The sequence below is a fragment of the Xenopus laevis genome, chromosome 1S (genome assembly GCF_017654675.1).
Source record: "Xenopus laevis strain J_2021 chromosome 1S, Xenopus_laevis_v10.1, whole genome shotgun sequence".
NCBI classification, from domain to species: Eukaryota; Metazoa; Chordata; class Amphibia; order Anura; family Pipidae; genus Xenopus; species Xenopus laevis.
In genome coordinates, this window is record NC_054372.1 from 116,393,318 (window position 1) to 116,420,933 (window position 27,616).

Here is a 27,616-nt window from a genome sequence, read left to right on the forward strand (position 1 = left end):
TGTTTATTAACCACAACTGGTTGATAAACAGCACAACTTTTGAGTCGGTGGCTTTTTGGTCCATGTTTAGGGTGAACTGACAACCTGCCTGACAAATGTGGGGCTGAATACTACCCGGATTTCTTACTGGCTGGTTTAAAAATTCTGCCATGCAAGCACTATTGATGTGGCCTGGTGGTCAACCTTATTTGGTCCACCCCATGGGTGGCTAAACTAGGAAAAGATCCACTGATTTGTTGGAAGTTGTGTATGATGACTAGCGTGCAAAGTATGTAGGATTTGTGGGCAACTTGTAACTTATTTTACTGTTACATTTCTAGATTTATATTCATAGATTTCTTCACCAAGCTTGTTCTCTTCAGGGAATATCTCATGCTGGGCTCTGCTGCAACCATTCACCACATGTTTCCAAAAGAATGCCTTTCCCATTCCCATGACAGTCACGGGTTAGGATTTCTCATAGAAAATCCTTTGAATTATTTGTTAGGCCTAATGTGAGCACCCTACCCCATCCCTTCTACATGCCAAGCTCACTCACTGAATCATTCTCTGGCACAACGAACTATTGCAATTTTATGATCATTTATTACTAATTATAAAGAGATAAATTGTCCTTTGAAAACAAGAAACAGTTCAGGATTGTATCAGAGTATCCTTGTGGTTTTTTTGTTTTTCTGAGGATAAATTCTTATATAAAAAAAAAAAGATAAGAGAAATTCTTATGATTGATTACAGGCACCTGAAATGACATTATGTTTTTAGTTGGTTTTTAACAAGAGCCAACCATACTGCACTTCTTTTGCTGCCAGGGGCAGGGGGCTTAATCTAAGGAGCCGGAAGCCATCAAATGGAGCCAAACAGCATAAGAAGATGTGAAGCCACTGAAAGGAGACAACCAGGTAGTTATGTTCCACTATACACCAATGATCTTATTTTTGTATTTTTCAAATAAAATGGGTGGGGTACAGGTACAGAAAGAAGAAAGGGGTGGGAAGTGGGAGTCTTTTTTTAAGCCCTGGCGACCAAATTTTGTTTTTTAACTATTATGGGGCTACCAACCAAATATTCTTTTTAACTTGAAGGGGGCCCAGGCCACCAATATTTTTTTACTTGAAGGGGGGGCCTGACCACCAATGGATTTTTATAACTTGGGAAGTGGTTGGCCACCAATGTTTTTTTTTAACTTAAAGGGGGGCTTACACCTCCTTTCTGATGATGGCCCAACTGTTTGACAATGATGCAATCATTGTAAAGGGGTAGAGTCCAAATAGCCAGTCCACAATGGATGGTGGAAAGTGGATCATTTATGGGTCAGTATGTATCAATTTTTTATTATGTCAACTTAATAAAAACTTTTTGACTTTAAATTAGTGGTTTATGGGCTTAACTTTGTTTTAAATCAATTTTTGACAAAGATGCAGCACTTTTCAGGAACTTTGACAAAGTTCTATTTGTTGAAGAGTGAAATATGTATTCATGGTTGTTACATCTGCACTTTATTTTAACTATGGTTATGTAATTTTTTTTTAGAATTCTTCTGAATCACTGCATCCGGAGAGTGGGAGGGTGTCATTTTCATTCTCTCTCTGTTCTGAAATCCATCCCCATTATTACTCAGCAGGTGATAAGCAAATCTGGGGAAGCTTTTGGGTATAATTCTTATTAATGCCATGCATAAATGTTTTGGTATACAACAGCTCTGGGGGACATGTTTCAATAATTTCTAATTACATGTAATTTTCCCTTAAAACATGTACTTACATTTGATTCAGTTTTTAGTTTCAGATGAAAAAAAAACCCATCACCAATGAAAGGACTTTCCAACTGTTTTTCACTGCTATTGCACCATACATATTTATTTGTGTTTATATAAAGCAGCATGGTAAGTTAATATATGTGTGGGAACTGTTATCCTGAATACACAGAACCTGGGGTGTTCTATAAAACAGACATTTCTGTAATATGGATCTTCACAGCTTAAGTCTACTAGAAAATCACGTAAACCCAATAGGCTGGTTTTGCTTCCAATAAGGATTAATTATATCTTAGTTGGGATCAAGTACAAAGTACTGTTTTATTATTACAGAGAAAAAGAAAATAATTTTTAAACCTTTGGATTATTTGAACAAAATGGAGTCTGTTGGAGATGGCCTTCCTGTATTTCAGAGCTTTCTGGATAATCGGTTTGCAGATTACTGATCCCATACCTGTAAAATTATCATGTTTTATCCTTGATGTCCAGTTCTAAAGGGTGTCAATCATTTCATGCTATGTTATAACCAGTAGAGAGTTCAAGATTTAAGTACAAGTGTGTTTTTGTGCACTCAGTGGCCTTAAATGTACATGTTTTGACTACATGACTGCAGTCACACCTCAGTGCTGCCCACATTTGCTGTTGCAATCTCCCCCCTCATGGCTCATTCCTCCCTCCTCGGTCTTCAGCCCTCCCTCCTCAGCCCTCATTACAAAAGCTCTCCGTCCTCAGCTCTCAGTTCAAAGCAAGAGATGTAAAAGGACAATATTTACTTAAATACATATTCCAGTTTGGTAAGATTCTTTAATATGCCACTTAATTTGATATAAACTCTGATCTGTTGCCTAAATATTCATTTTGGGGGTATAGTTTTCCTTTAATGATGTTTAAGTTGACTGCACACCCACTCTTCCTATTCCCAATCAATTTGACTACATTTAGCTGGGTTTGAGCAGACAGTATGTCTCTGAACATCTCAGAATTGATTTGGCTGCTTCTGTCCTGTGTCACATCATGGATAAAGATAAAATTATACTTACCAAAATTTTCTTTTTCTGTAGTCCGAAAGGCAGCACATACTTAATGGGTTAAGCCCCACTCCATTCCTATAGTACAGGAAAAAAACAACCAATCCGATTAATACACTCTGCTACATATCCCCTCCTTCTCCACCCTTCCCTAGTGTTATACACAAGCTGTCCCCAAGAATTACACAACAACTCATGCTAAACACTCTATTTTTTTTTATTTTTACCGGGAGGGTAAACTTGTGCTGCCTTTTGGACTACAGAAAAAGAAAATTTCGGTAAGTATAATTTTATCTTTTCCTTAGTCCTCAGACAGCACATACTTAATGGGATCTAGCAAGCTAGAATTAAGAAATGGGATTTTTAGGACTCTTTAGCACTGCCTCCAGAACTCAGCTACCAAAGGCTGCATCATCGAAGGCTAAGTCCAATCGGTAGAATCTTGCGAACGTAGAAACGTTACTCCATGTGGCAGCCATACAAATCTCATCTACCGTATATACTCGAGTATAAGCCGACCCGAGTATAAGCCGAGGTACCTAACTTTACCTACGAAAACTGGGAAAACTTATTGACTCTAGTATAAGCCTAGACACAACTACAGCCCTGTCTCCCAGCAGTGCACATTCTGCCAAAGCGACCCCCCCAGCGATCAACCGGACTTCTTTGCAAAGTTGATGGTGACAGAGAATTGCCAAACGGATTACTGTGTGCATTGTCCCACTACCATGTGCAGAGGGTGCTGTTTGATATTGCCATCACTGTTAATCTTTCGTATAACCAACAGAGGGCACTGTGTGATATTGCAGTCACTGTTATTCTTTCATATAACCAACAGATGGCGCTGTGTGATATTGCAGTCACTGTTATTCTTTCATATAACCAACAGAGGGTGCTGTGTGATATTGCAGTCACTGTTATTCTTTCATATAACCAACAGAGGGTGCTGTGTGATATTGCAGTCACTGTTATTCTTTCATATAACCAACAGAGGGTGCTGTGTGATATTGCAGTCACTGTTATTCTTTCATATAACCAACAGAGGGTGCACTGTTATTCTTTCATATAACCAACAGAGGGAGCTGTGTGATTTTGCAGTCACTGTTATTCTTTCATATAACCAACAGAGGGCGCACTGTTATTCTTTCATACAACCAACAGATGGTGCTGTGTGATATTGCAGTCACTGTTAATCTTTCATATAACCAACAGAGGGCGCACTGTTATTCTTTCATACAACCAACAGATGGCGCTGTGTGATATTGCAGTCACTGTTATTCTTTCATATAACCAACAGATGGCGCTGTGTGATAGTGCAGTCACTGTTATTCTTTCATATAACCAACAGAGGGCGCACTGTTATTCTTTCATATAACCAACAGAGGGCATTGTGGGATATTGCAGTCTCTCCCCAAGTGAACTGTTGGTATAGGAATGATTAAAAGTGACTGCAATCTCAGCTACTCGGTCCGGTACCGCTGACCCCAGTATAAGCCGAGGTAGACTTTTTCAGCACATTTTGGATGCTGAAAAACTCGGCGGGTATATTCAAAGATGTTTTCTCAGCCCATGATGTTGCCACAGCTCTAGTTGAATGAGCTCTAATTTGATTAGGAGGATCTTTCCCCGATGAAGTATATGCCAAGGAAATAGCACCTTTCACCCAAGCTGAAATGGTAGATTTTGCTGCTTTATTTCCTTTAGACTTTCCTGTAAACGTTAAACAGATGTTCAGATTTTCTGAAATCTTTTGTTCTCTCTATATAAATCTGTAGACACCTTTTTACATCCAGTTTATTTAGCTCTTCTTCTTTTTCATCTGCAGGAGAGGGAAAAAAGATGGAAGTACAATTTGAGCATTTATGTTTTCTGTTGATTAAATTTTTGGCCTAAAGAAAGGTAATATTCTAAGCACCACCATCTCTGGAAAGAATATTGTGTACAGATGAGCTGCCGCTAGAGCTTGTAACTCTCCTACTCTTCTAGCCGACGTAATGGCCACCAGAAAGGCTGTTTTCCATGCCAAATATTTTTGACTTATCGTTTGTAGAGGTTCAAACGGTTCTTTGCACAATGCTGACAACACCAAGTTAAGATCACATGTAGACAAGGGTATTCTTATTGATGGTCTCAATTTGCTAATAGCTTTTATGAAACGTCTTATCAGGTGATTTGCTTTATAAGAGAATGGCTTCTGGTCCAGTTGATTCATATTAAAAGAAACAAGTGATGTTCATTCTTCTTACTGCAGCTGTGCTGGAAGTATATACTATAACATTTCAGTTGTAATGTTACAACTGATGTTACATTTCTTTATCAATTACACTTTTTCCCTTTTATATGGTTTCCCGTGGAACTGCTTGAAGTATTTGTACTAAAAGCCGGAAATGGTTTCTCTGCTTTTGTGTGTCCTAACGCTTGTTGGCTACACCGTATAAAACCCTACAAGCTATTCTATTATATGATGAATCAGTTTTATGTATTTTCTACACTGAAGAATCCCATGACATTAAAGTCACTTGTATCATGATTTAGAAGTACATTTTGATCATATATTACAGTTAACTAGCGTTGCTTCACACTCGAACGCCAGGCAAATTTTCGCCCGGCGAACGGACGTGACTGCAAATTCACTAAGATGTGGATTTTACTGAAGGTTACCTCATTCGCCAGACTTGCCTTCACCAGCTCAGACCAGGAGAAGTACAATGGAGTGTATAGGACTTCCTCAATTTTTTGTTGAAAAATTTTCTAAGTCCCAAAAAACGCTGGCGCCTTCCTTTTTTCTGAGACCGTACATTTTTTTTTGGGTACCTGGGTTCCCCCCTACATTTCCTAACATATGGCACATAAACTATACACTGGGCTCATGTTTAGGGCAATATAACAACTCTGTTTCATTTATTAAGGTTCCATTACTTACACAAGTCCCTTACATGGACTTGTGTAATGTAATGCATTTGCTGCAACATATACATATTGTATGAAAATTAGCCAACGCTAGCGCAACTTCGCTTTGATTGCCGAAGTAATGCTAGCACAGCTTCGCCAGCGTTCAGCGCCCTGGACGCAACTTCGCATTTTAGGGAATTAGCGTTGTCCTGACAAATTTATTTCTGGCAAAGTGTTTGCTATCTAATTTGTGCAGCTTAGGGAATTTGACTCTATATGTTTTTCGGACCCACATGCTAGAGTCTGCATTGGGTCGGGTCCCCACGCAATACCCAAAAGGTGGTCAGGTTTTGGGCAGAAATTTCATTCCACATACTCAACCAATATTCCTTCAAAACTGATGTCCCTTGGGATCCTGGAATTGAACACAAGGAAAGTGAGCAGCTGTATGAAGGACTGGCAGCAACATTAAGCGGAGTAAAATGCTTTCACAGACCCTAACTACAACCCAACTCCGGGTAAATTTGTTATTGGTGCAAATGAATGACTCCCATTAGCCAGACATAAAGACACGTTTGTATATTTGATATCATTTATTGTACTTATTTGCATTAGTATTGGACACAATTGTACACATAAAAATAGAACCAAATAAAACATTTATGTCTCATGGTTATAACATGATCAAGCAGAAATAAGCTTAGAAGCAGGGTTAGCCAAATAAAAAAAACTTACCAGAGAAGGAAATGGAAAAGCCCATATTTCCCTGTTTAAAGGTGGTCAGAAGGTCCTGAATAGAACAGTAATGCTAGAAGAACAAACATAAGAGAAATGGCTTTCCTAGCTGGCCATAGAAACACAAATAATGTATTTTTACAAATTGGATCCAAGCCCTTTTAATCAGCAAGTTCAGTTAATTTTGACCAAACGTGCCCCTTCCAAAAAGAGGCTGTGCAGTTTTACTCTGGCATCAAACAGATTGTAGTCTTGTCTGGTTGAAAAATCTGGTCATTCAATGAGAACGTTGCCATGCATTTGTAGCAGCCAATCGCAACCCTGAGTGATCCCGACCCTAGGAATGAATGGATATGGGCAAATTGCCCTGAGGTGTTTTATATCACTCACAGATCTAGTCATTTACTTGTGGCATAAAACTACTGGACCTGCATCAATATGGTTGATGGTCACAAATCTCAGCCATCTTATGGGTCTTGCTGGAGGACATGGCCACATTACCGTACCACATTATATTTAGCTGTTCATTTTAGCAGGGTTGTTCTGTTGGATGCTGAAACAATATGTAATAGTACCATAGAAGGGAGAGCAAGTTGTAAGAAATGCCATGAAGCTAGAGCGTAACAGGTTGTATCACACCGGCATTTTATTTAATATTTACATTTTCTGCAGCATTTGTCTAATTGCAGCAGTCACTAGACTGCTAAGAATTGACATGCCTTTGCATTTTGAAATAGCCCACCTCTCATTTGTAAGAGATTCCAGTACTTGTAATTGCCTATGCTTCCCTAGGCTCTATCACGGACTCCTGTCCTGCCTCCCTTTACATTAATACAGTGCATGTACAGTATATGGCCTAAATGCACACATTCATCTCATGGGACTTAACATTACTTTAGGTATACCTATTAAATAAAAGCTTAAAGCCATGTGACTTGTGCTCAGAAAAACTTCAGTCACTCTTTACTGCTGTACAGCAAGTTGGAGTGATATCACCCCTGCTTTTCTCCCCCAGACCATTAGCAGAACAATGGGAAGGTAACCAGATAGCAGCTCCTTAAAAGAGAATTCAACCTGTGGGGAAACAAAACCTATACCCCCACCCCCTGGTAGACTCCCCTCCCCCCCCCCCCCAACAGGTTGAATTGTCCTTTAACACAAGATAACCGCTGCCTGGTAGATCTAAGAACTGCACTCAATAGTAAAATCCAGGTCCCATTGCGTCACATTCAGTTACATTGAGTAGGAGAAACAACAGCCTGCCAGAAAGCAGTTCCATCTTAAAGTGCCGGCTCTTTCTGAAATCACATGACCAGGCAAATGACCTGAGATGGTTGCCTACACACCAATATTAAAAATAAAATACACTTGCTGGTTCAGGAATTACATTTTATATTGTAGAGTGAGTGCAGTGTAAACAATGTCATCTAAGGCTAAAAACTGAACAATGGAGATGCAGGTCTGAACTACTGAAGAATATTCTCTGAGAACAGTTTAATGTTAGCAATAGCCCAGCCTGAAAATAAATGGACCCATTGTTCGCTCAGAATTGTGAACACCAGTTACATAAAAGGGAAACAATCTGCAATTTGTCTATAGGTAATGCCACAGGAGAGACTTGGAGTGAACCATCTGTAGTAGGCTGAAAATGCTATGTTTATAGTCATGCTCAATAACAAACCATTATTTTAGACTCCTAGAAGAAGCTGCCAGTCAATGACATGGCTGGACAGCTTTTAAGAATCATGTTCTTATTTATAATTATATATTTTTTTGAATCCACTGATCTTAAAACACACCTTTAATTTATTCCTTTCATATGACATAGACCTTATAGTGCCCTCAGATCCTGCAACGTGCCATAAAATAATCCTTACCTGTACAACCATCTATGGTTCTAATCCATGGTGGAAGTCAACATAGTTTTATTAAATAAAGCTCACCTTGGGCCTCCACCTGACAAAGCAATGATTGAAATAGCTAAATTGCTAGATCCTATGGCGCAATGAGTGGCCAGCTTTGTGTATATGATAAAAGAACGTATTGATATTGCAATGAATATCAGTTTAACCGTAAAGGTAACATGAATAAATAGAGAAGCTCATTGTTATGTAAGGCTATCGGTGGAAAGGCATTGCTTTACCTTGGGAGAATTTTACTTTACCCTTTAACTTCCCTGCACTAAAGTTTCTCAGTTCGGGACAAATGAAAACAATATTAGAACAGTAAAGCAAAAAAAGGTATAATTAACCTTTATAACTTATGTTCAAGATGTAAATATGCAAATGATAACTGCAGACTGCTCTTGTGTAAGATGCCACTTGTAGTATTTTCCTGGCTTTTCTTCAGCATATTGTCTATGACCAAACCTTTGGCCCATGTAATAGATAAATATCTGCTTTATAAAAATAAACATGTATGTCTGGTAGAAAATAATACACTGTACTTTGTTCAAATCGCACAGAACAATTCGGTAACCACTTTTAATACTGTTAAGGGATTTACTTTACATATTGGGTTAGGAAAGGTAAACAGTTGTAGAAGCGGAAGGCTCCGAAAAAAGTCTGTTATAAAACAACAGCATGTGCCATTTATGTGGTCTGTCTGAACAGGCATGTTATATGAAAGTTAAAATAAAGTTTAAAGTCAAATGCACTTTATAAAAATGCTCAAAAATACACTTTATAATTCAAATTCTCATTGCAAATAGCATGTTATGGAACACAATGGCATTTATTTACAAGGAATTCTATTTCTGTGTGTAGTATTGTACAAAGGCAATAAATAATAACCTTATTGTACCATGTTTAAAAGGGCTGCCTGCCCTGGTGCAGTCACAGTAGTTTTAAAATTGCGATCCTGTTGATGCACAGTGCTGCAGATAAACTATCGCAATAAAAGTCTTTGTCCATTGCAAGTTCAAATAATGGCTTTCCAGCTGGTGGCAGTACTAGCCATGATTTGCCTGCAAACATCAAAAGCAACAACCGTAAAATTGTTGAGAGAGAAATTTTCACAAAAATACATAATATATACAGTTTTTCTTAAATATCAAATACTTTCAGATCCAAGAAAAAAAAAAAAAAAGAATAGCACCGGGCAATGCAGTGTGGTCAAATGCTTTCCTCTCATCTGAGTTTTCCTAATAGGAAGGAACAGTTGAGTCTATAAGGGAGGAACATAAGCATGGCAAGTTTGCCAGTTTGAAGCATAGTATTGTCAGCAACACTGCTAGCAGCTTGTCAGGGACTGATGTAGTTGTAATGAAGCAAAAACCGGATTTTTTCCCCTCCCCTCTTAGGTTTATGACACATGGCATGATGGAGAGCATTTTACCACCCACATCGTTAACTGTTGGTGGCAGCAAAACATTTGCAATTGCCCAAAAGCTGACATGCTAATCGCAATGACTCTGCTGGTGCAAATGAGGATCAGACTATTTTCATTGCCATTTTTCCAAGCTTTGATCAACTGACTTGGAACTGGAACAGCAGGGTCAGTGTGATTAACATGTAAGTCCATGGAGGGGCAATTGTTGAGTGTTTTGTTGCCTGCTGAGCTGAAAATCAAACTGACGGCCTCAGACTTTAACAGAGTACAGGAAGATATGTTATCAGTGAAAGCTTTTCTTTGTAACACAGCATTGGAACAACAATCTGGGGAAATGATTCTCATATAAGTTATATTAAAGTGTGCTTAAAGTGGACCTGTCACCCAGACACAAAAATCTGTATAATAAAAGTCCTTTTCGAATTAAACATGAAATCCAATTTCTATTTTTTATTAAAGCATTCGTGGCTGTTGTAAGCTCATTTGCTGTCAATCAAATATTGCCTACCCCTCCTCTATGCCTTAGACATAGAGGTGGGGCAGACAATTACTTTCACTTTCCATTCAGCACTTCCTAGATGTCATTGCTCTCCCCACATTCCCCCAGTTCTCTTCACCGTTTAATTGTGTAGCCAGGGCATGGGGATGGACATCAGGTCCCCCATTCTGGTGCACAAACAAGATTCTGAGATGATACAAGGCTTGTCTTAATAACAGTGTGCACAAAATGGCTGCTTCCTGCTTGCTATAATTATGAATTCCCAGACTGAAGAAAATATGATTCAAATAATTTATACAGTGTTCATTTTGTGTGACTAATGTGATAAAATAGGATTTTGAATATGTTTTTTGTGGGTGACAGGCCCCCTTTAAAGTTATTTTATCCTCTACCAAAAAAAAAGATGGGGTAAACTGTGAAAACAATTAGTGAAAAAGTATTTAGGACACATTTTTTCTTTTTTCCTTTTGTCACTCAACATTATCATCACATGCTACCTTTAAAAATAAGTCTCAAAACAAATGTGAAGTGTAACTAGGGATGCAGCAAATCCAGGATTCCAATTGGGATTCAACCTTTTCTGCAGGATTCAGCCAAATCCTTGTGTATGGCCGAACGTAATCCGAATCCTAATTTGCATATGGAAATTAGGGGCGAAAAGGGAAATCATGTGACTTATCACAATACAAGGAAGCATTTTGCCCCACTTTTTCCTTTCCCAGGCTTGCATATGCAAATTAGGATTTGGATTGGTATTAAGGCGAATCTTTCACAAAGGAAGTGTAATATGTGCAGAACTACAAGAAAATGAATCTTAGATGAAAATAAATCAAGCTGTTAAAATGTATACACTAACAGCAGAGCACAAAGGTAATAGAAAAAAAAAAAGTAGGGAGCCTGTTAAACAGCCAAATGGTTCCATCTTGATTTTATGATGCATTTCCTGGGTAACCTCCATACCACAATAACAAAAAATGCACACCTTCATGTCATCTTATATATATATATATTTTTTTTTTTGGTAAATATCAAATTTTTTTCTAGGATATGAAAGCATTTTCCCAAAAACGTATGAATAATAAAAATGAAAAATAAATTTCAAGATACGAGTAAGAATAATAAGGCTTTACATTTTCTTTAAAGTGATGGTTTCTTGGAAACCAACCAATGGCTTGTGTGTTCACACCAGATCCAATGTTATTCACAGTGCAACCAACCACTGGTGAGGAAGTCAGTAATACTGCTCCGATTCTCCTATTCAAAGCTTGTCCGTTTGCTAGGAAACAATACAATCATAGTTCCCTTCTTGGGAACTCTCGACTTTTTCTTGTCTTGAGACGTCCTCTTCAAGCCTGCTGCCACTAATGCTGCTGGTGTCACTTTGTGGGCTGATACTGTGGCTCGTAGAGATGCGACTTTCTTCAGTACAGGGACTAGATTGCTCTGTGAATTTGATAGGGATGGTTGTTTGGAAGGCTTCGGCCTCTACCTGCTCCACTGTTGCTGCACTCAGTTTCTGCAGTGGAGGCCTAATGATGTTGAGAAATGGTTTGTACCCAGGGCTGCAGAATAATACAAAACAGAGAATTAGAACAAACATTTCATATTCTACCAACCAAAGGCCCCACAGTCAGCAAAGAACCAGGTTAACAAGTAACAGGACAATGATCCAAAATCAACAGTGTACTGTTAAAGGGCTGGTTCACCTTTATGTTAACTTTTAGTATGGCTAATTCGAAGCATCTTTTCAATTGGCCTCTATTTTTTTTTTAATTATAGTTTTTGAATTACAGTGAAACCTGAATTTTACATCCCCTGATTTTAAGTTTTCCCTCATTTTACATTGTTGTTTTGTGGCCCCACCTATATATTATGCATAATACATTTCCCTGATTTTACATTTTCCACCATTTTTTTCTGGTCCCATGAAAACCGTAAAATGGGGGTTCTACTGTATTTGCCTTGATCTTCTGACTCTTTCCAGCTTTCTAATGGGGGTCACTCACCCCTTCTAAAACAAATGCTCTGTAAGGATTCATTTTTTTTTTTTGTGACGTCATCGGTGAGGTGGGTCAGTTCGGGTGCATAAATGGAAGCCGGAAGTCGGGCTCAGGAGGGTGGAGGGAGGGCGGGTTTTAGCCAACCCACACATAACTAATCTTTGGGTCCTGATCCAATGTTTAAGAAACCCTTTATTACACCATGCAATGAAACCATAAACAGACCCTCCTACTTACATTTACATGCAATAGCTCACAAACCATTTTAGTTTGTTCCAGTTTGTCAGTAGAGACAACAGATAAAAGTTTCATGGATATTAGGAATAAGGAGAATTAGAGAAGGCCTCACTTACCAGTCCGTGGTAGCCCAATTATCCACAGCTTGCAGCCCACTCTGTATGCCTTGTAGCATCTCCTCTGCGACCTCTGGACACTGCAGCAAGTTTATTACCTGGTTAATGACTGAAGATTCACGAAGTATCAGGCCAATTATCACACACCATTCCAGGCAACCTGCTTCCATAAATACATGTAGCAAGTATCTGCATAGAAATAAGAGGAGATATTTTACAGTATAAAAAAAAAGTTTAAAAAAAAAACAATTAAATCATTTAATTGGTAAACCTGGTTACACATAACATTAAAAATAGAGCAATGTGCCCTTGTTCGTGTTTAAAATGCTGCACGGTTGGGCAGACACCAACGCGTCTTGGACCACTCCTCCATTTCAAAAATGCTTAGAACAGGAACAAGAGTAGCTGTGCAAACCAAAGGCGTTAGCATGCATATGATAGATAGCTGACTTTTTGGTCTCTGCCACACTGGTGACATAGTAAAGCTGAGTGAAAACAACATCATAACAGAATCCCTTTAATATAAGCACACAATCTACTGAATGCAAGTTGACCTACACAAGTATTCATGCAGCAGTGAACAGCTTACCGCAACTGAACTTGGGACTTGTGAGGTCCTTTATTAGCAAGTTCCATTGAAATGTGTTCCAGCTCTGACTGTGTCAAACTCAAGGTAGAGAAATTCTCATCTACCATTGTCCAGTCCCCATCGACCATGGAGCTTGTCTCTGTAAGATCAGTTGCTGAGCCAATACTACATTCATCTGCTGAAACAAAACCATTGAAGTTATCATAAAGCACAAGATAACCAGGAGCAAGAAAAGAAAACTGCAAACAAAGCAAAGCCAAAATGAATCAGAGTAAGATCTGCCTGCAGTATTCCTCATTTTATAACTTTTGTTTTGTATTATATGGAAACCTGGCACTTCCTTCAGTTTGATGATAAAATTGCTGACTACTTAGAAGCAGTGCTTCTATTCATTGTATTCATTGACTACCCAGTCACTCAGATGCCACATATGGATGAAAAATGTATTCATCTAGCAATCACTGATTGACACCATGAGATTTTAAGACACAAGATAAAATAGAACAAAAAGACTAACCTTTATTCATTAAAGGGGAAAGGAAAGCATCTTGGGTCTGGGGACTGTGGGATGAGGTACTGTCCATTTCTCTCTGGGATGTAGCCAGGCTCCCCATCCAACTATGACTACGAACAGCACCGGAATTGGGAGTCTCTACATCCATGTTCAGGAAGCCATCGGCTGACTGGGATTTCATGAACTGTTCTCCGACTGCAAAAAGCCAAAAGCAATGCAAAGAGTGTAAAAACCCATAAAACAGTTTTACAAACTTAGATAAGGAAGAACATTCAGGTGTTGTTACAAAATGTCTTAAAAAAACCTTTAAAGAAGTGCTTAAATCATGGCAGATTGGTTATCACGGAAAATATACTTCTCTAAACCAATGTTGTTCAACCATATCCATGCAATGGGCTAGTTACTTACTATACCATATGTTCTGGGCCCAGATAATATTAAAATGAGTCATTGGGCAATAAAAATCTGTTAGTACACCAGATCCAATGCACAGTCTCTAGTTGGACAGCACTGGTCTAAAGTGGAGTAATATATGGTAGTCACAACTGACACCTCCTAACTTTGATACACCCTCACGTACTTACTTATATTCTTGTCTCTCCTATTAAAGGAGAATTCAACCCCCTCGGCGCTAAAATGACTCCCCCCTCCCCTGTGTTGCCTCCCCTCCCGACCTACCTCCCCCACCGGGCAAATGCCGCTAACTTGTTACTGATCCCTCCGTGCAGTTCCTTCCCGTTGAGTTCACGGCAGCCATGTTGGACCGTGCGCTCTTCTTCCTGTATTCGCCAGCATTTGGTGGCGCATGCGCAGTAGAGGGATTTACCGCTAAGGGTGTACTGCGCATGCGCCGAAAGTCACGAAGTTTCCGAAAAAAGAAATCAGAAACGTAGTGACTTTTGGCGCATGCGCAGTAGATCCTTACTGGTAAAGAAGAAAGCATTGGCGAACATGGCTGCCGTGGACCCAACAGGAGAGGAACTGCACGGCGGGGTCAGTACCAAGTTAGGGGCATTTGCCCCTGGGAAGGTAGGTCGGGGGGGGAGAGGAGAGGGGGGGGCAACACAGGGAAGGGGGAGGGATTTTAGCGACAAAGGGGTTGAATTCTCCTTTAAAAGAAAAGAAAACTATACCCCCCAAAATGAATACTTAAGCAACAGATTACTATATCAAATGAAGTGGCATATTAAAGAATGTTACCAAACTGGTATATATATTTAAGTAAATATTTTACATCTCTTGCTTTGAACCACCATTTTGTGATGGTCTGTGTGCTGCCTCAGAGATCACCTGACCAGAACTACTGCAGCTCTAACTGTAACAGGAAGAAGTGTGGAAACACATGTGTTAATTGGCTCATGTGACCTAACATGTATGGTTATGTGTGCACCGTGAATCTCAAGGATCCCAAGGGGGCGGACCTTATTTTTTAAAATAGTGGTGAAATAAGTGGTGAAGTAAGCTAGGTCAGGAGGAGCAAAATAAATGAATAGAACAAATTTCCCCTCCACTGAGGCTTTGTAGCAAACGTACCCTAGAGCTCTGCAAAATATGAAGTACATTGCCTGAATATTCCATCAGTCTTTAGGCATAATCTTCAACAGCCATGCTGATAAAAACAATATAGCTGCAGAAGAATGAATGGGTTTTGAAACATATTGTGCATATATGCATATTGTCTTCATATTAGACCCATATTGTTAAAAATCCATGGCGCTGAAATTAAAGATCTGCCTTTCCATCAAGCATTCAAGCCAGAGCTAGTAGAGAAAATGGGACCTTGTTAAAGGGATACTGTCATCATCATCGTTAATGTGCTGCTCCTGCAGAATTCTGCACTGAAATTATTTTCTCAAAAGAGCAAACAGATTTTTTTATATTTAATTTTGAAATCTGACATGGGGTTAGAATTATTGTCAGTTCCCCAGCTGCCCCCTGTAGTTCCATCCTAAAGTGCTGGCTCTTTCTGAAAGCACATGACCAGGCAAAATGACCTGAGATGGCTGCCTACACACCAATAATACAACTAAAAATATACACTTGCTGGTTCAGGAATGACATCTTATGTGGCAGAGTGAATTATTTGCAGTGTAAACAGTGGAATTTAGAAATAAAAACTACACCATATATAATGACAGAATCCCTTTAAAGCGATACTGACATGTTTGCTCACAGCAAAGCCCTCCCCTGCATTTGATTTCTATGGGAACGTGTCAGTATCGCTTTAAGAAACATTAGAGCATCCATCATTTCAGTTCTGAGGCCCGAAAGGTTTGCAATGTAAAGTTAAAATTCCCACCACCCTACTATCAGTCTCATTGCCCTCTATTCTCTAGAAAAAATTGTAGATTGTGGTTCTTGGAGAGTGATCCAGTTATGATACTCAGAAACAGCAGATAATCACCGTGAGTAGCATAACAAATGACCCATAGGTAGTAGATAACCAGTATGTGTGCATGTGCCTCAGATGGAAGGTTGGGCACTAGTAGTCTGAATAAATCTTTTTTCTTTTTATTGAAAACATACCTGTTCTGAACTTTCCATTCTTAAATGGGGAATTGATGGATGAAACTGGAATCACAGGAAAGGGCCAGAGGAAATCCTTATGAAGCTTTTTCAAGGAAGTGACAAAGTCTTCTACACGGGCAGCGCGTGTGCGCTCTTTACACAGCCACCCAATGAGCTCAAACCCTAACTGTGCAGCAAAACATCCAAGGTCCTTTAGATGGATCTCTTCTAGAAGTCGCCGAGCATGCCTCCACAGCATCATATCAATATACATGTTCTCTGCACAGTCACTGTCTTTGCTCCACCTGAGAAACAAGAGCTTAGTTATACTTCCCACATGTCGGACAGGATTTAAAGGGATACTGTCACAGGAAAACGTGTTTTTTTCAAAACGCATCAGTTGATAGTGCTGCTCCAGCAGAATTTTGCACTGAATTCTGTTTCTCAAAAGAGCAAACAGTTTTTTATATTTAATTTTGAAATCGGACATTGGGCTAGACATATTGTCAGTTTCCCAGCTGCCCCATGTCATGTGACTTGTGCTCTGATAAACTTTAGTCACTCTTTACTGCTGTACTGCAAGTTGGAGTGATCTCATACCAGAAAGCAGTTCCATCCTAAAGTGCTGGCTCTTTCTGAAATCACATGACAAGGCAAAATTATCTAAGATGGCTGCCTACACAGCAATATTAAAACTAAAAAAATACACTTGCTGGTTCAGGAATTAAATTTTATATTGCAGAGTGAATTATTTGCAGTGTAAACAGTGTCATTTACAAATAAAAACGACACCATAAAAATCATGACAGAATCCCTTTAAGTATAAATAAGGCATGGCAAGGCTGGTCCTGCAAACATTATAATTGCTAAGGAACAAGACTGGAAACAGTGCCGATCTTAGGCTGATTGGACCTATTGCGCCCAATCGGGCCGTGCGCCCATGGGGCACAGCCGCATCAAAGCAAGAGTAAAGATGTGCTGCCTTTCTCCCTCACCAATGTTTCCCGATGCGTGCAGTAACACTAACACGACGAACTGCTCTGAAGCCCACCCCCAGGGCAGTATCTGTTTTCTTTTTTTCCTCTGTTCGCTGGCTTTGTAAATAGTAGCAGACTATGGGGATGGGGGTTTGAGAGAGTGTGTGGCGACAGGTGGGACTGGGAGAGGGAGCGTTCGTTACGTGCCCTGTGTGCCCTACGGGACAGATAACAGCAGCCAACTGCAGGCAGAGAAGAAAGGCGCCACTTTGTTTGAACTCGGCTAACAGGCAGGATGGATGGTAGATGATGGTGCTGCAGATTCATCCTCTTCCCCCCTAGACTATCGGTGCAGAAATAATGCTGGCCCAGTAAGGCTACAAATCACGTTTATTTCACTGCCTTGTGAATTTCCTTTTTCCTTTCCTTCCTAGCAAAAATTGCATTTGTGTCATGTTATGTATTTTTGGATATTTATTCGTGGAATTGCCGCTGTGCCACCTAAAGTGATTTCTGGGGCTATTTATAAATGCAATTCTCACTGTGTTCATTCTGCTCTTAGTTCTGGGGTATTATACATGGAATTGCAAATGTGTATATTCTGCTAAATGTTTTTTGGGTTTTATAAATCAAATTGCATCAGTATCTTTTTTCTTAGAATGATGGAATTTGTGCTTTAGTAACAGCTAAATGAAATGTTTCTCCCATAGGTATTCCCCTGTACAAAGCACAATTCAGCAGGAGCAGCCCCTTAAGTTTGCTCATAGTCTGTACAGAGAGATCCCATAAAACTATGGCAGCATAGGTATTCCCCTGTACTATTTACCATACAACAGGAGGGTAGTTCTTTAAAAATGCACTCTTTGGTTACATATACTGTGAAAATTAATTCCTGTGCAGTGTATGCAGTTGAACTCAATAAAAATAAATAAGTGAAATTTAGTGAGTAATTATCATGGGACAGAGAGAAAAGCAGTTACTATTTGTCACCAAGCCCTGGAACAATGTGCCAGATGGCAAAACTCCATTTAGGGGGCCCCACCAATCCAATTGGGCTCTGCAGTTTGTAAGACCAGCCCTGACTGGAAAGGCTCATGTGGAAGCATACTCAGATGTAATCTGTATAATTAACCCAGTTATGGCAGTAGTAAGAAAGATTTTTCAGGACCCAGCAAACATATGTAAATGACCCCTAGTAATTACCTTTTTCCAGCAGCTCCAGAAGGCATGCTATGGGTTTTTTGGAGACTAAACTTTCCAGCAGGAAAATTCTCAGCAGACTGAGATAAACTGATACTACGATGTCTAAAGAATTCAAAGCCACCAGTGGAACTTGGTTCCTAAGACAGAAGAAATAAAGGTTAACAGTGGACACAAATTCCTGCCTAGCTGCATAGAATAGCCTGTAAATTATTTCCTTATAAACAGTACCCTCTCTTAAAAAATGTAAGGATATTAAAAAAGTCACCTTGGAGTTCCATAACCTGTATGGTCGGTTTACAAGAGACACACACTATTTGACATCTCTCCTAACATCCAGTGCCACGGTGTCATCTCATCCACCTCATGTCTTTTCTGGTCTCCTCTCTCCAAGCTGCTTTTTTTATGCCAACCTTGTGTGTTTCCTGGCATCCCCCTGATTTCCATTTAATCCCTGCCCCCCCATACTGACTGCACTGTTGGGGGGGCAGGGTTGAAACTAGTTCTACACAAACAGAAAAAGCTGTAAATTATATTTACCTGCGTGGTGGGAGTGGCAGGTGGAATTTCCATTTCTCCAGATCCAATAGCTTTTAGGAATCTGATCATGTGTCTGCAGAGATCCCATTTTCCCTGCTCCAAAGCAGTATTAAACAGAAGGGTAGCATGCTGCCTGCTGACAGCAGCCGCCTCCATGTTCTGCAAAATAATATGATGTTAGATTAGTGCAGAAATGCCAACTTCTCCTTGTCTTCTATTCAGAATCATTTATTTCTATAGTGTCAGCAAGTCACACATTGCTTTACAATAACTTTATAACAAACACTGCCCTTACAAAAACTGAACAAGCCAGGATTACAAAATACAACAGTAGGACAAGACAGGTCAAGAGAACAGGTTGTAACAAACAAGTGACAGGGATTTGAGGATAGAAAGAAGATAAATGCCAGAGGCACCAGTTGCTGTCATCTAGCAAAAAATAGCAGCAGACAAAATGGCACTACAACGATTACGAGCGAATGTAAAGTGCTAGGTGTCATTAAGCACCATAAAGTATCAGCAAAGCAGAGGCAGAGGAGTACCCCACGTCCGGCAGCAGTAGGCAAAATAAGCAACGTGAAATTAGCCCAAGGGCTATACCACGCATTTAGGGGAATGTAATTAAAGTCGCAAAGCGCAAAACAATTTGCGCCGATAAGACTAAAAAGCCACATCTCGCAATGTAATATTGTTCCTTAAACTGTTATTGCATTGCAAATTATAATTGCGCACTATTAAGACGTGCTTGAAGGTGTTGTAATCTTTGGGAGCAAACATAATGACTTTTTCAGTAAGAAGTTTTATTACATTGACTGCGCATTGTCGCAAATTATAAAATTTGCAAACGGTCTGCCACTGTCGGAAAATTTGTTTGCGCAAAGGCATAACTTTTCTCATTGCGAATAGTTTTTCCGTTAGCGACTTATATTACATTCCCCCCCATAGTGCTTTCTTTACCAGTGAATCTACCCATGGTGGATTTCAGCCTGAAAATTAGCTTGCTGTCTTCTTATAGAAACCATACTCCTATAGTGTGATATGTACAATGTCTAATATGGCTTACATCATGCATGCACCTGCTAATAAAACTTGATTCTATATACATAGGTCTACTAATGCTGATCAACACTTACTCTGATCAATATATTACAACACATATTGATCAATATATTACAGCACATTAACTGTCCTGATCTTTTTGTTTTCTAGTATAGAAAATGAAAGGGCCTCTCAAAGCAGAAACTGAACATTTCACAATTAGATTTGTCTGTTCAGCCTTTGCGAACACAATATGTTATGGCTTTACTTACATATATTAGCCATAACATCTACTTATCTAAGCAAATGTAGGCCCTACATTCTTATTAAATCTTGAATGGCTACTCGGGTGGCAAGGTTATAGCTAAAACTTAATTTGGGTATGGGATCTGTTATCCGGAAACCCATTATCCAGAAAGCTCCGAATTACGGAACAGCTGCCTCCATTAGATTCCATTATAATCAAATAATCCAAATTTCTAAAATTGATTTATTTTTCTCTGTAATAATAAAACAGTACCTTGTACTTGATCCAAACTAAGATATAATTAATCCTTATTGGAAGCAGACTTAAGGTATGAAGATCCAAATTAAAGAAAGATCTGTTATCCGAAAAACCCCAGGTCCCGAGCATTCTAGATAACAGGTCCCATACATGTATAACACATTCTGATGCAAATGAAAATTTTTTTACACTGCCCATTTCCAGATTTCATCAGCTGTTTCAGGATTTGCAAGCTAAATATGGTATACAAAGTTTCAAAAGGAAATATATAAAACCAAAATAGCAAAACAGTTATTTGAATATTTTTACATTCCTTCTCATGTTCTGTGCCTACAATTTTTTCTTCAACATGTAAACTCATTATACACATTTATCTAACAAACAAAACCTAAGCTCCCTCCCATTGTCAATGGCACAGTGCTCACTATGAGCATTTTCTGGTCCAAATAGTATTGCTATTTCCAACCTGCTAAAAAAAAAATCCCATCCTGAAGCACTGGGTTTACAGGCACTTTAGTAATGATGATTGTTAGAACTATATGTGATAATACCTGGAGGATGATAAGATAAGAGGCAGCTGTTTCTAGGTCCTGAGCCATTAGGCACTCTTCAAACAAGTCCTTGGGATTACCAACCGCAGCAAAAAGGTAATTCCACAGGGCATATTCTGTTTTCCGTGCACAATGTACAACGGTTTGCAAAAAAAGTGGGAACTCTGTAATGAACTTTGCCACAGTGGGAAGCAAAGGGTCGGGAATAGGCTCCCGTGAGGTAGCTTCTTCTTCCAGTACTTCATGGAGCATTAGTTCTAGCACATGAGGAAAGTAAGGAAGACTTGCACACGACTGGGCCAGAAGCAGGGCCTGCTCCCCTAAGTTCCTGACCAACAGCTGGCGTAAAATGTGATGGAGGTAGATCTGGGATGTCCTCTCCACAATACAGAAGGGAAACTGGACTTCTAAATGTTCACTGGAAGTTCTGAGGTTATATGCAACAGTCTCATTGATGGCTCCAAGAACTAGGGCATCTTCAAACAGAACAGCAAGTGGGTAAATATTTATGTGAAAAGGCAGCATGATACGCTTGGACAAAAAGGAATGTGGTTTACGGTGATCCCTGGGAAACAAAGGAAGCCACACTTTCATGCCTGCTCCACCACAGCTCAGCCAGAGGGCTTCCAAAAGGTGCCGTTTCTGTTTGTTGGCTCGACAAGTGCTCCAAACATTTTCTACAGACTGTGCAAGGACCACAGGAGCACAAAAAGGTAACTAGGAAAAACAAACAAAAATAAATAAATAGTATATAAAGATGCCTCTTTGCAAAGGTAATGGGCTTCACAACTTACTAGTTTATGCTGATGGGTCTTAGCATCTTTTTCTCGAATTTGAGGGCCAGACCTATCTCTTTGCAGCATGATCAGCTGACCAGCTAGGTTCAACATAATGCTTTCTGCATTACATGCCTGAAACAGAAATGAAACTACCGTTTCATATAATTATTATATTTTATCATATCCACACATAAATGCTGGTATGTGTATATCTATATAACAAACAACTGCACAGTAGGAGACAAGAGCAAGATTTTATAATTGAGAAAAAAAGTTCCAGAAAATAGCTTTGGTAATGTGTTATAGCTGCTACTGTACCTGCTGGGGCATTTTTAGTGAGATACCAGTCTCTGTTCTCACCGACGTTAAAGTAACTGACACTACAAGTGAAGGGTGGGGAATGTAACGTGACATGGATACTTCTTGCAAGACTTGTAAACACACAGAAGGATTAGGGCTGAAAAGAAAAAGAACCAGACATCTTATGCTTCAGCTATATCATGTTACTCCATAACAGCAAATAAACCTAATGAAATGTAGTATATATAATGAAATGCAACTTTCATATAAACATAAAATTAAGAACATAAAGGCACAGTACACCATTAACTTTTAATATTTTACAGAAGGCTTATTCTTAGCAACTATTAGATTTTAAAGTGATAAGTTAATTAATAAGGGGGTTGTTCACCTTCTTCTACTTTTTTCAGTTCAGATGATATAAGATAGTTCACCAGACTTTTTCCGATTACTTTCTATTTTTTATCTGTGGCTGTTTTTCTAACATTAATGTTGATATTTTAATATTTATTATTATATTAGTTGATATAATAAGTTATATTTTTTACCTTATGTCTTTATAAAGCAACTCTGGGAAGTGGGCTTCACCGACTCTGTAAACTGTTCTAAATGATACATTGGTTGATATATTTCTTATCTTTGGCCTTGTTGAGCAGAATCCCTGAGTTTCTTAGAATTGATAAAATAGTTGTTAAAGGAATAGTTCAGTGTGAAAATAAAAACTGTGTAAATAGATAGGCTGTGCAAAATAAAAAATGTTTCTAATATAGTTAGTTAGCCAAAAATGTAATATATAAAGGCTGGAGTGAACAGATGTCTAATAAAACAGCCAGAATCCAACTTCCTGCTTTTCAGCTCTATAACTCTGAGTTAGTCAGCAACTTGAAGGGGGGCCACATGGTACATTTCTGTTCAGTGAGTTTGTAATTGATCCTCAACGTTCAGCTCAGATTCAAAAGCAACAGATATGACCAATGTGGCCCCCCCTCAAGTCTCTGATTGGTTACTGCCTGGTAACCAGGGTAACCACTCAGTGTAAACCAAGAGAGCTGAAAAGAAGGAAGTAGTGATCTGACTGACTTGTTATACATCAAATCACTCCAGCCTTTATACATTACATTTTTGGCTAACTAACTATATTAGAAACATTTTTTATTTTACACAGCCTATTTACCCAGTTTTTATTTTTACACTGAACAATTCCTTTAATATTCCACAAATGCTGCTGAGAAATGTACCAACTAATGTAGCAAATTGTAACAGTTCAGAATCTGCACCTGGATTACTGAGCTGCCAGACTGAACTACCAATCAGGAACCTTCAACTTCAATAAAAAAAAAAGAAAAATATAAAAAATACAAAGCAATTGAAAAAAAGTCTATTTCTGGTGAACAATCTGAAAACAAATGAACAGAAAAAAAAGTGTTTGGAAGGTGAACTACCCCATTAATGAGGCTAATTTGAGTATGCTGTGTGTAAGGTGCTTGTTCAATTATAAAAATGTATAATTTTAAAAGAATGATTAAAAACACACATAGAACAATGAATTGATGCTTATTTATTAAAATTAATTTTTTACTCAATTCTGAATTAATTTCTAAAGAGGTAGTAGTTGATACCTCTAGAAATAAAGAGTCTAGATTGCAGTATAATTAAACGGATGCTTTGCGAACCTTAAATATAGAACTAGAATCCATACAGAATCTGTAACGGTCTAGGCCAGTGACCCCCAACTAGTGGCTCATGAACAACATGTTGCTCAACAACCCCTTGGAGGTGCTTATTTTTTAATTCCAGACTTGGAGGAAAGATTTAATTGCATAAAAACCAAGTATACTGCCAAGTAGAGCCTGTAGACTGATCGTCCATATAGGGGCTACCAAATAGCCAACCACAGACGTTTTTTGGCATCCAGAGGAACAATTGTTGTGCTTCTGTTGCTCCCCAACTCTTTTAACATTTGAATGTGACTCTGTTCTAGGCTAATGGCATTCAGCTTGACTTGGATATAATACTTAAAGGAATTGTTCAGTGTAAAAATTTAGTTAAAGGAAAACTATACCCCCAAAATGAATACTTAAGCAACAGATAGTTTATATCAAATTGAATGACCAAACTGGAATATATATTTACATAAATCTTGCCCTTTTACATCTCTTGCCTTGAACCACCATTTCGTGACTCTATCTGTGCTGCCTCAGAGATCACCTGACCAGAAATACTACAACACTAACTGTAACAGGAAGAAGTGAGGAAGCAAAAGGCAGAACTCTGTCTGTTAATTGGCTCATGTGACCGTACATGTGGTTTGTATGTGTGCACAGTGAATCTTACGATCTCTGGGGGCGGCCCTTATTTTTTAAAATGGCAATTTTCTATTTATGATTACCCAATGGCACATACTACTAAAAAAGTATATTATTATGATAATGGTTAATTTGCATGAAGCAGGGTTTTACACATGAGTTGTTTTACTCAGTATCTTTTAATATAGACCTACATTGTTTGGGGGGTATAGTTTTCCTTTAAGCAAAATGGAATGTATAAAGGCTGCAGTGACTGGATGTGTAACATAATAGTCAGAACACTACTTCCTGCTTTGCAGCTCCCTTGGTTTCCACTGATTGGTTACTAGGCAGTTACCAATCAGTGACTTGAGGGGGGGGCGGGTCATAACTATTTGCTTTTGAATCTGAGCTGAATGCTAAAGATCAATTGCAAACTCACTGAACAGTTATGTCCCATGTGGCCCCCCTTCAAGTCGCTGACTAACTCAGTTAGAGAGCTGAAAAGCAGGAAGTAGATTTCTTTTATGTTAGAAATCCACTCATTACAGCCTTTATACATTTAAATTTTGGCTAACAAACTATCTTAGAAACTTTTTTATTTTGCACATACTATCTATTTACCCAGTTTTTATTTTTACACTGAACAATTCATTTAATGTGGTAGCCTCAGAAACTAAAAGACCAAAAAAAGTTAAAACTTATTGCAAGGATTGCCTAGAAGCTGCTTTTGCATTTTGTAGTATTTGTATTTTCAGCTTGCAATTATAGTGGTTACAGAGAGATCCATAAAATCCAGGATTCAGTTTGGGATTCAGCGGAATCCTAGGATTCTGATTCCGCTAGGTGTTCTATTATAGAGGCTCTAGTATTGAAGGAAAATTATGATATCAAAGGGTTATATATTTCTTTTCAATTTAGGTCCTCTGCTATTCAGATTCCAGACTAATCATTCAAACCACTGGATAAAAAAAAATGAAAAAAAATCTTCATAAAATGAAAAACAACTACTAACGGTCACAAAATATTGCAGAATGTTATGAATCATACTAAAAATGTAAAAAAGAAGTGAACTACTACTCTAAAGGTTTGTTTGAGAATGAGAACAGATGCAGAGTTATAGAACGGTTATTTTTTTGTAACCTGTTAGTACTAGGTCTTTAATAAGGGAAGTAAGACATTGCACTAGAGCAGTAAACCACAGCAACCAATCAGCAACTAGCTGTCCAGATAATAGATTTCATAACTATTATTCAATTATGTTTTGAATATTTTATATTCAAAACATACATGCCAACACTCAGGACTCACCCCTCATTTTTCCTCTCAATACTATACAGGCAAATTGAGCAGTCTGCTCGGAATATGATCACCATGTCCCTGAAGACGCTGAGCAACAGAGTTTCCAACTGCACTTTGACGACATGAGCAAATGCATTATCCAGATTGGATGTACGCAGATAAACGCGTAGCTAAATGAATTGTAAGTTAAAAAAAAGTGTTATTAACAAATATGTAAAATGAGACAGCAGCAAAACACACTGTGAAATTGTCACCCTTACCTCTTCCTGGTGCTCGCTTACATTAAAACAGGCTAAGACAATAAATTCCTTCCACCAGCTCAATCCTCCGCTCACTACCATGTTTTGCTCCTAAAGTACAAAAACTACAAATATAACAGCTAGACAAGATGAATATTTGCATTTATATGATAAGTAGGCTTATTGCTTTTTTATTGCTCTTATACATACAGATCTAAATAGAGGGAAAAGAAATTAAGGAAGCATAAAATACGTAATAACATTTTACAAATTTTAAAGTAAAGCACCACCTGCTAATAATAATTAAGTTTATAGTTACAGGAAAGTGGCTAAAAAGAAAAGAGAAAAAAAAAGAACTAGGTTCTTTTGGTAACCGGTTAAGAAATATTTATTTTGCCCATTACATGCATTGTTATAACATGCCCATCACATGCATGTTACATGGTTAGGTAGGCACTTAAGGATTCTCAGTAGACTAGTTTTTCACTGTCACTTGGAAAACTATAATTGCCTATAAGATTTATATTATCTGGAAATATGATTGAGAAAAGCTCTCCAGTGCCATTCCTAACATATTATTTTTGATGGTTGGTGTCCAATTCACTGTGAGGTTCACATCTATTTCAAGGGGACTTCTGACACCTACAAGAATTGCCTCCAGCAGCTGTCACCATTTGCTATGATGTACTGTTCACGTGTCTATCATACTATATATCTGACAAGTACTAGTTGTTCAAGAGAAACTAAAAGATGTATTTTTTTATATATATATATATATTTTGGTCCATTGCTTAGAGAAACCAAGAATAGGTGAGAAATTCACAATGATTTGGTCAAGAAAGAAATACAAAGAGAAGAAAAGTGTGAAATAGAGCATAGGCTTTAATCATTTATTAATGCAAAGATTAAAATGCTGACTTCTAGAAACAGTATGTTGAATGCCGTGATTTTCTCAACTGCTTCTGCCTTATGCAAGCCTGCCTGCCACCAGCGTGCTAATATTAGGTATTACTCTACTTATCTGCTTATTAAATTGGTATGACTTTTTTTTACTATGCCAGTGAAGAAGCCTTCCTTCCTATTTTAGTGCAACAGTCACTCCCCCCATATATAGCCAGATGCATATAATATATAATATATTAAGCATTCAACAGCAACATGAAAAGACAGTGATTGCTATAAAAAGCTGTATCGATCTTTTTACATTCACTGCAATCCTGGCTCGGACTCCTGAAACAAAGCTGTAAAAAAAAAAACTGATCTAACAGACCTGGAGAGGATCTGTATTATTGGAGTTGCTTAGACTTACATTTACTTTCATAATACAAAATAGAGTTTTGCGTGGAGGACCCCTTTAAGTAACTAAACCTAAAACATGGTGATGACAAAACATTATTATTAATATTTCAACATGCCATGGTAGATTTCTGGCATAGTGCTAGATGTTACTGAATAAAAACTTATTTTGAAAATCCTAGGTCCTATATCAATAATTGTATATCAAATTGACCCAACTTTGCCAAACTTTGTAATCCGTTTACTATCAATATTTACCTGTGTGATATTGCCAAATAACTTCCATTTTTTGGTGAGCAGAGAGTAATGTGCAAATCCATATTTGCCAACAACTGCAACATTCTGCCCAACCTTGTCTATGGCAGTGTACTGTAGGAAAAAAATATATTCAATGTATTTTTAC

The 27,616-nt window shown here is 38.4% G+C and overlaps 1 protein-coding gene across 3 annotated transcripts in view; it reads right to left on the reverse strand.

Annotated features, from left to right (window-relative positions):
* Positions 1-10,521: 10,521 nt before the first annotated feature.
* Positions 10,522-27,616, reverse strand: part of ric1.S (RIC1 homolog, RAB6A GEF complex partner 1 S homeolog) — a 70,119-nt gene continuing 53,024 nt past the window's right edge. For 2 of the 3 annotated variants that reach the window (XM_041580123.1, XM_018243821.2), the window contains exons 14-26: positions 27,472-27,582; positions 25,939-26,028; positions 25,688-25,848; positions 22,110-22,248; positions 21,807-21,923; positions 21,013-21,729; positions 18,919-19,077; positions 18,382-18,518; positions 16,220-16,506; positions 13,697-13,888; positions 13,180-13,357; positions 12,591-12,779; positions 10,522-11,799 (exon numbers count right to left, since the gene is read on the reverse strand). In XM_041580123.1, coding sequence (XP_041436057.1) covers positions 11,514-11,799; positions 12,591-12,779; positions 13,180-13,357; positions 13,697-13,888; positions 16,220-16,506; positions 18,382-18,518; positions 18,919-19,077; positions 21,013-21,729; positions 21,807-21,923; positions 22,110-22,248; positions 25,688-25,848; positions 25,939-26,028; positions 27,472-27,582 — 2,763 coding nt within the window. In that variant the 3' untranslated portion in view covers positions 10,522-11,513. The remainder of the gene's footprint in view (positions 11,800-12,590; positions 12,780-13,179; positions 13,358-13,696; positions 13,889-16,219; positions 16,507-18,381; positions 18,519-18,918; positions 19,078-21,012; positions 21,730-21,806; positions 21,924-22,109; positions 22,249-25,687; positions 25,849-25,938; positions 26,029-27,471; positions 27,583-27,616) is intronic. The other variant, XM_018243822.2, reaches the window with a different exon arrangement.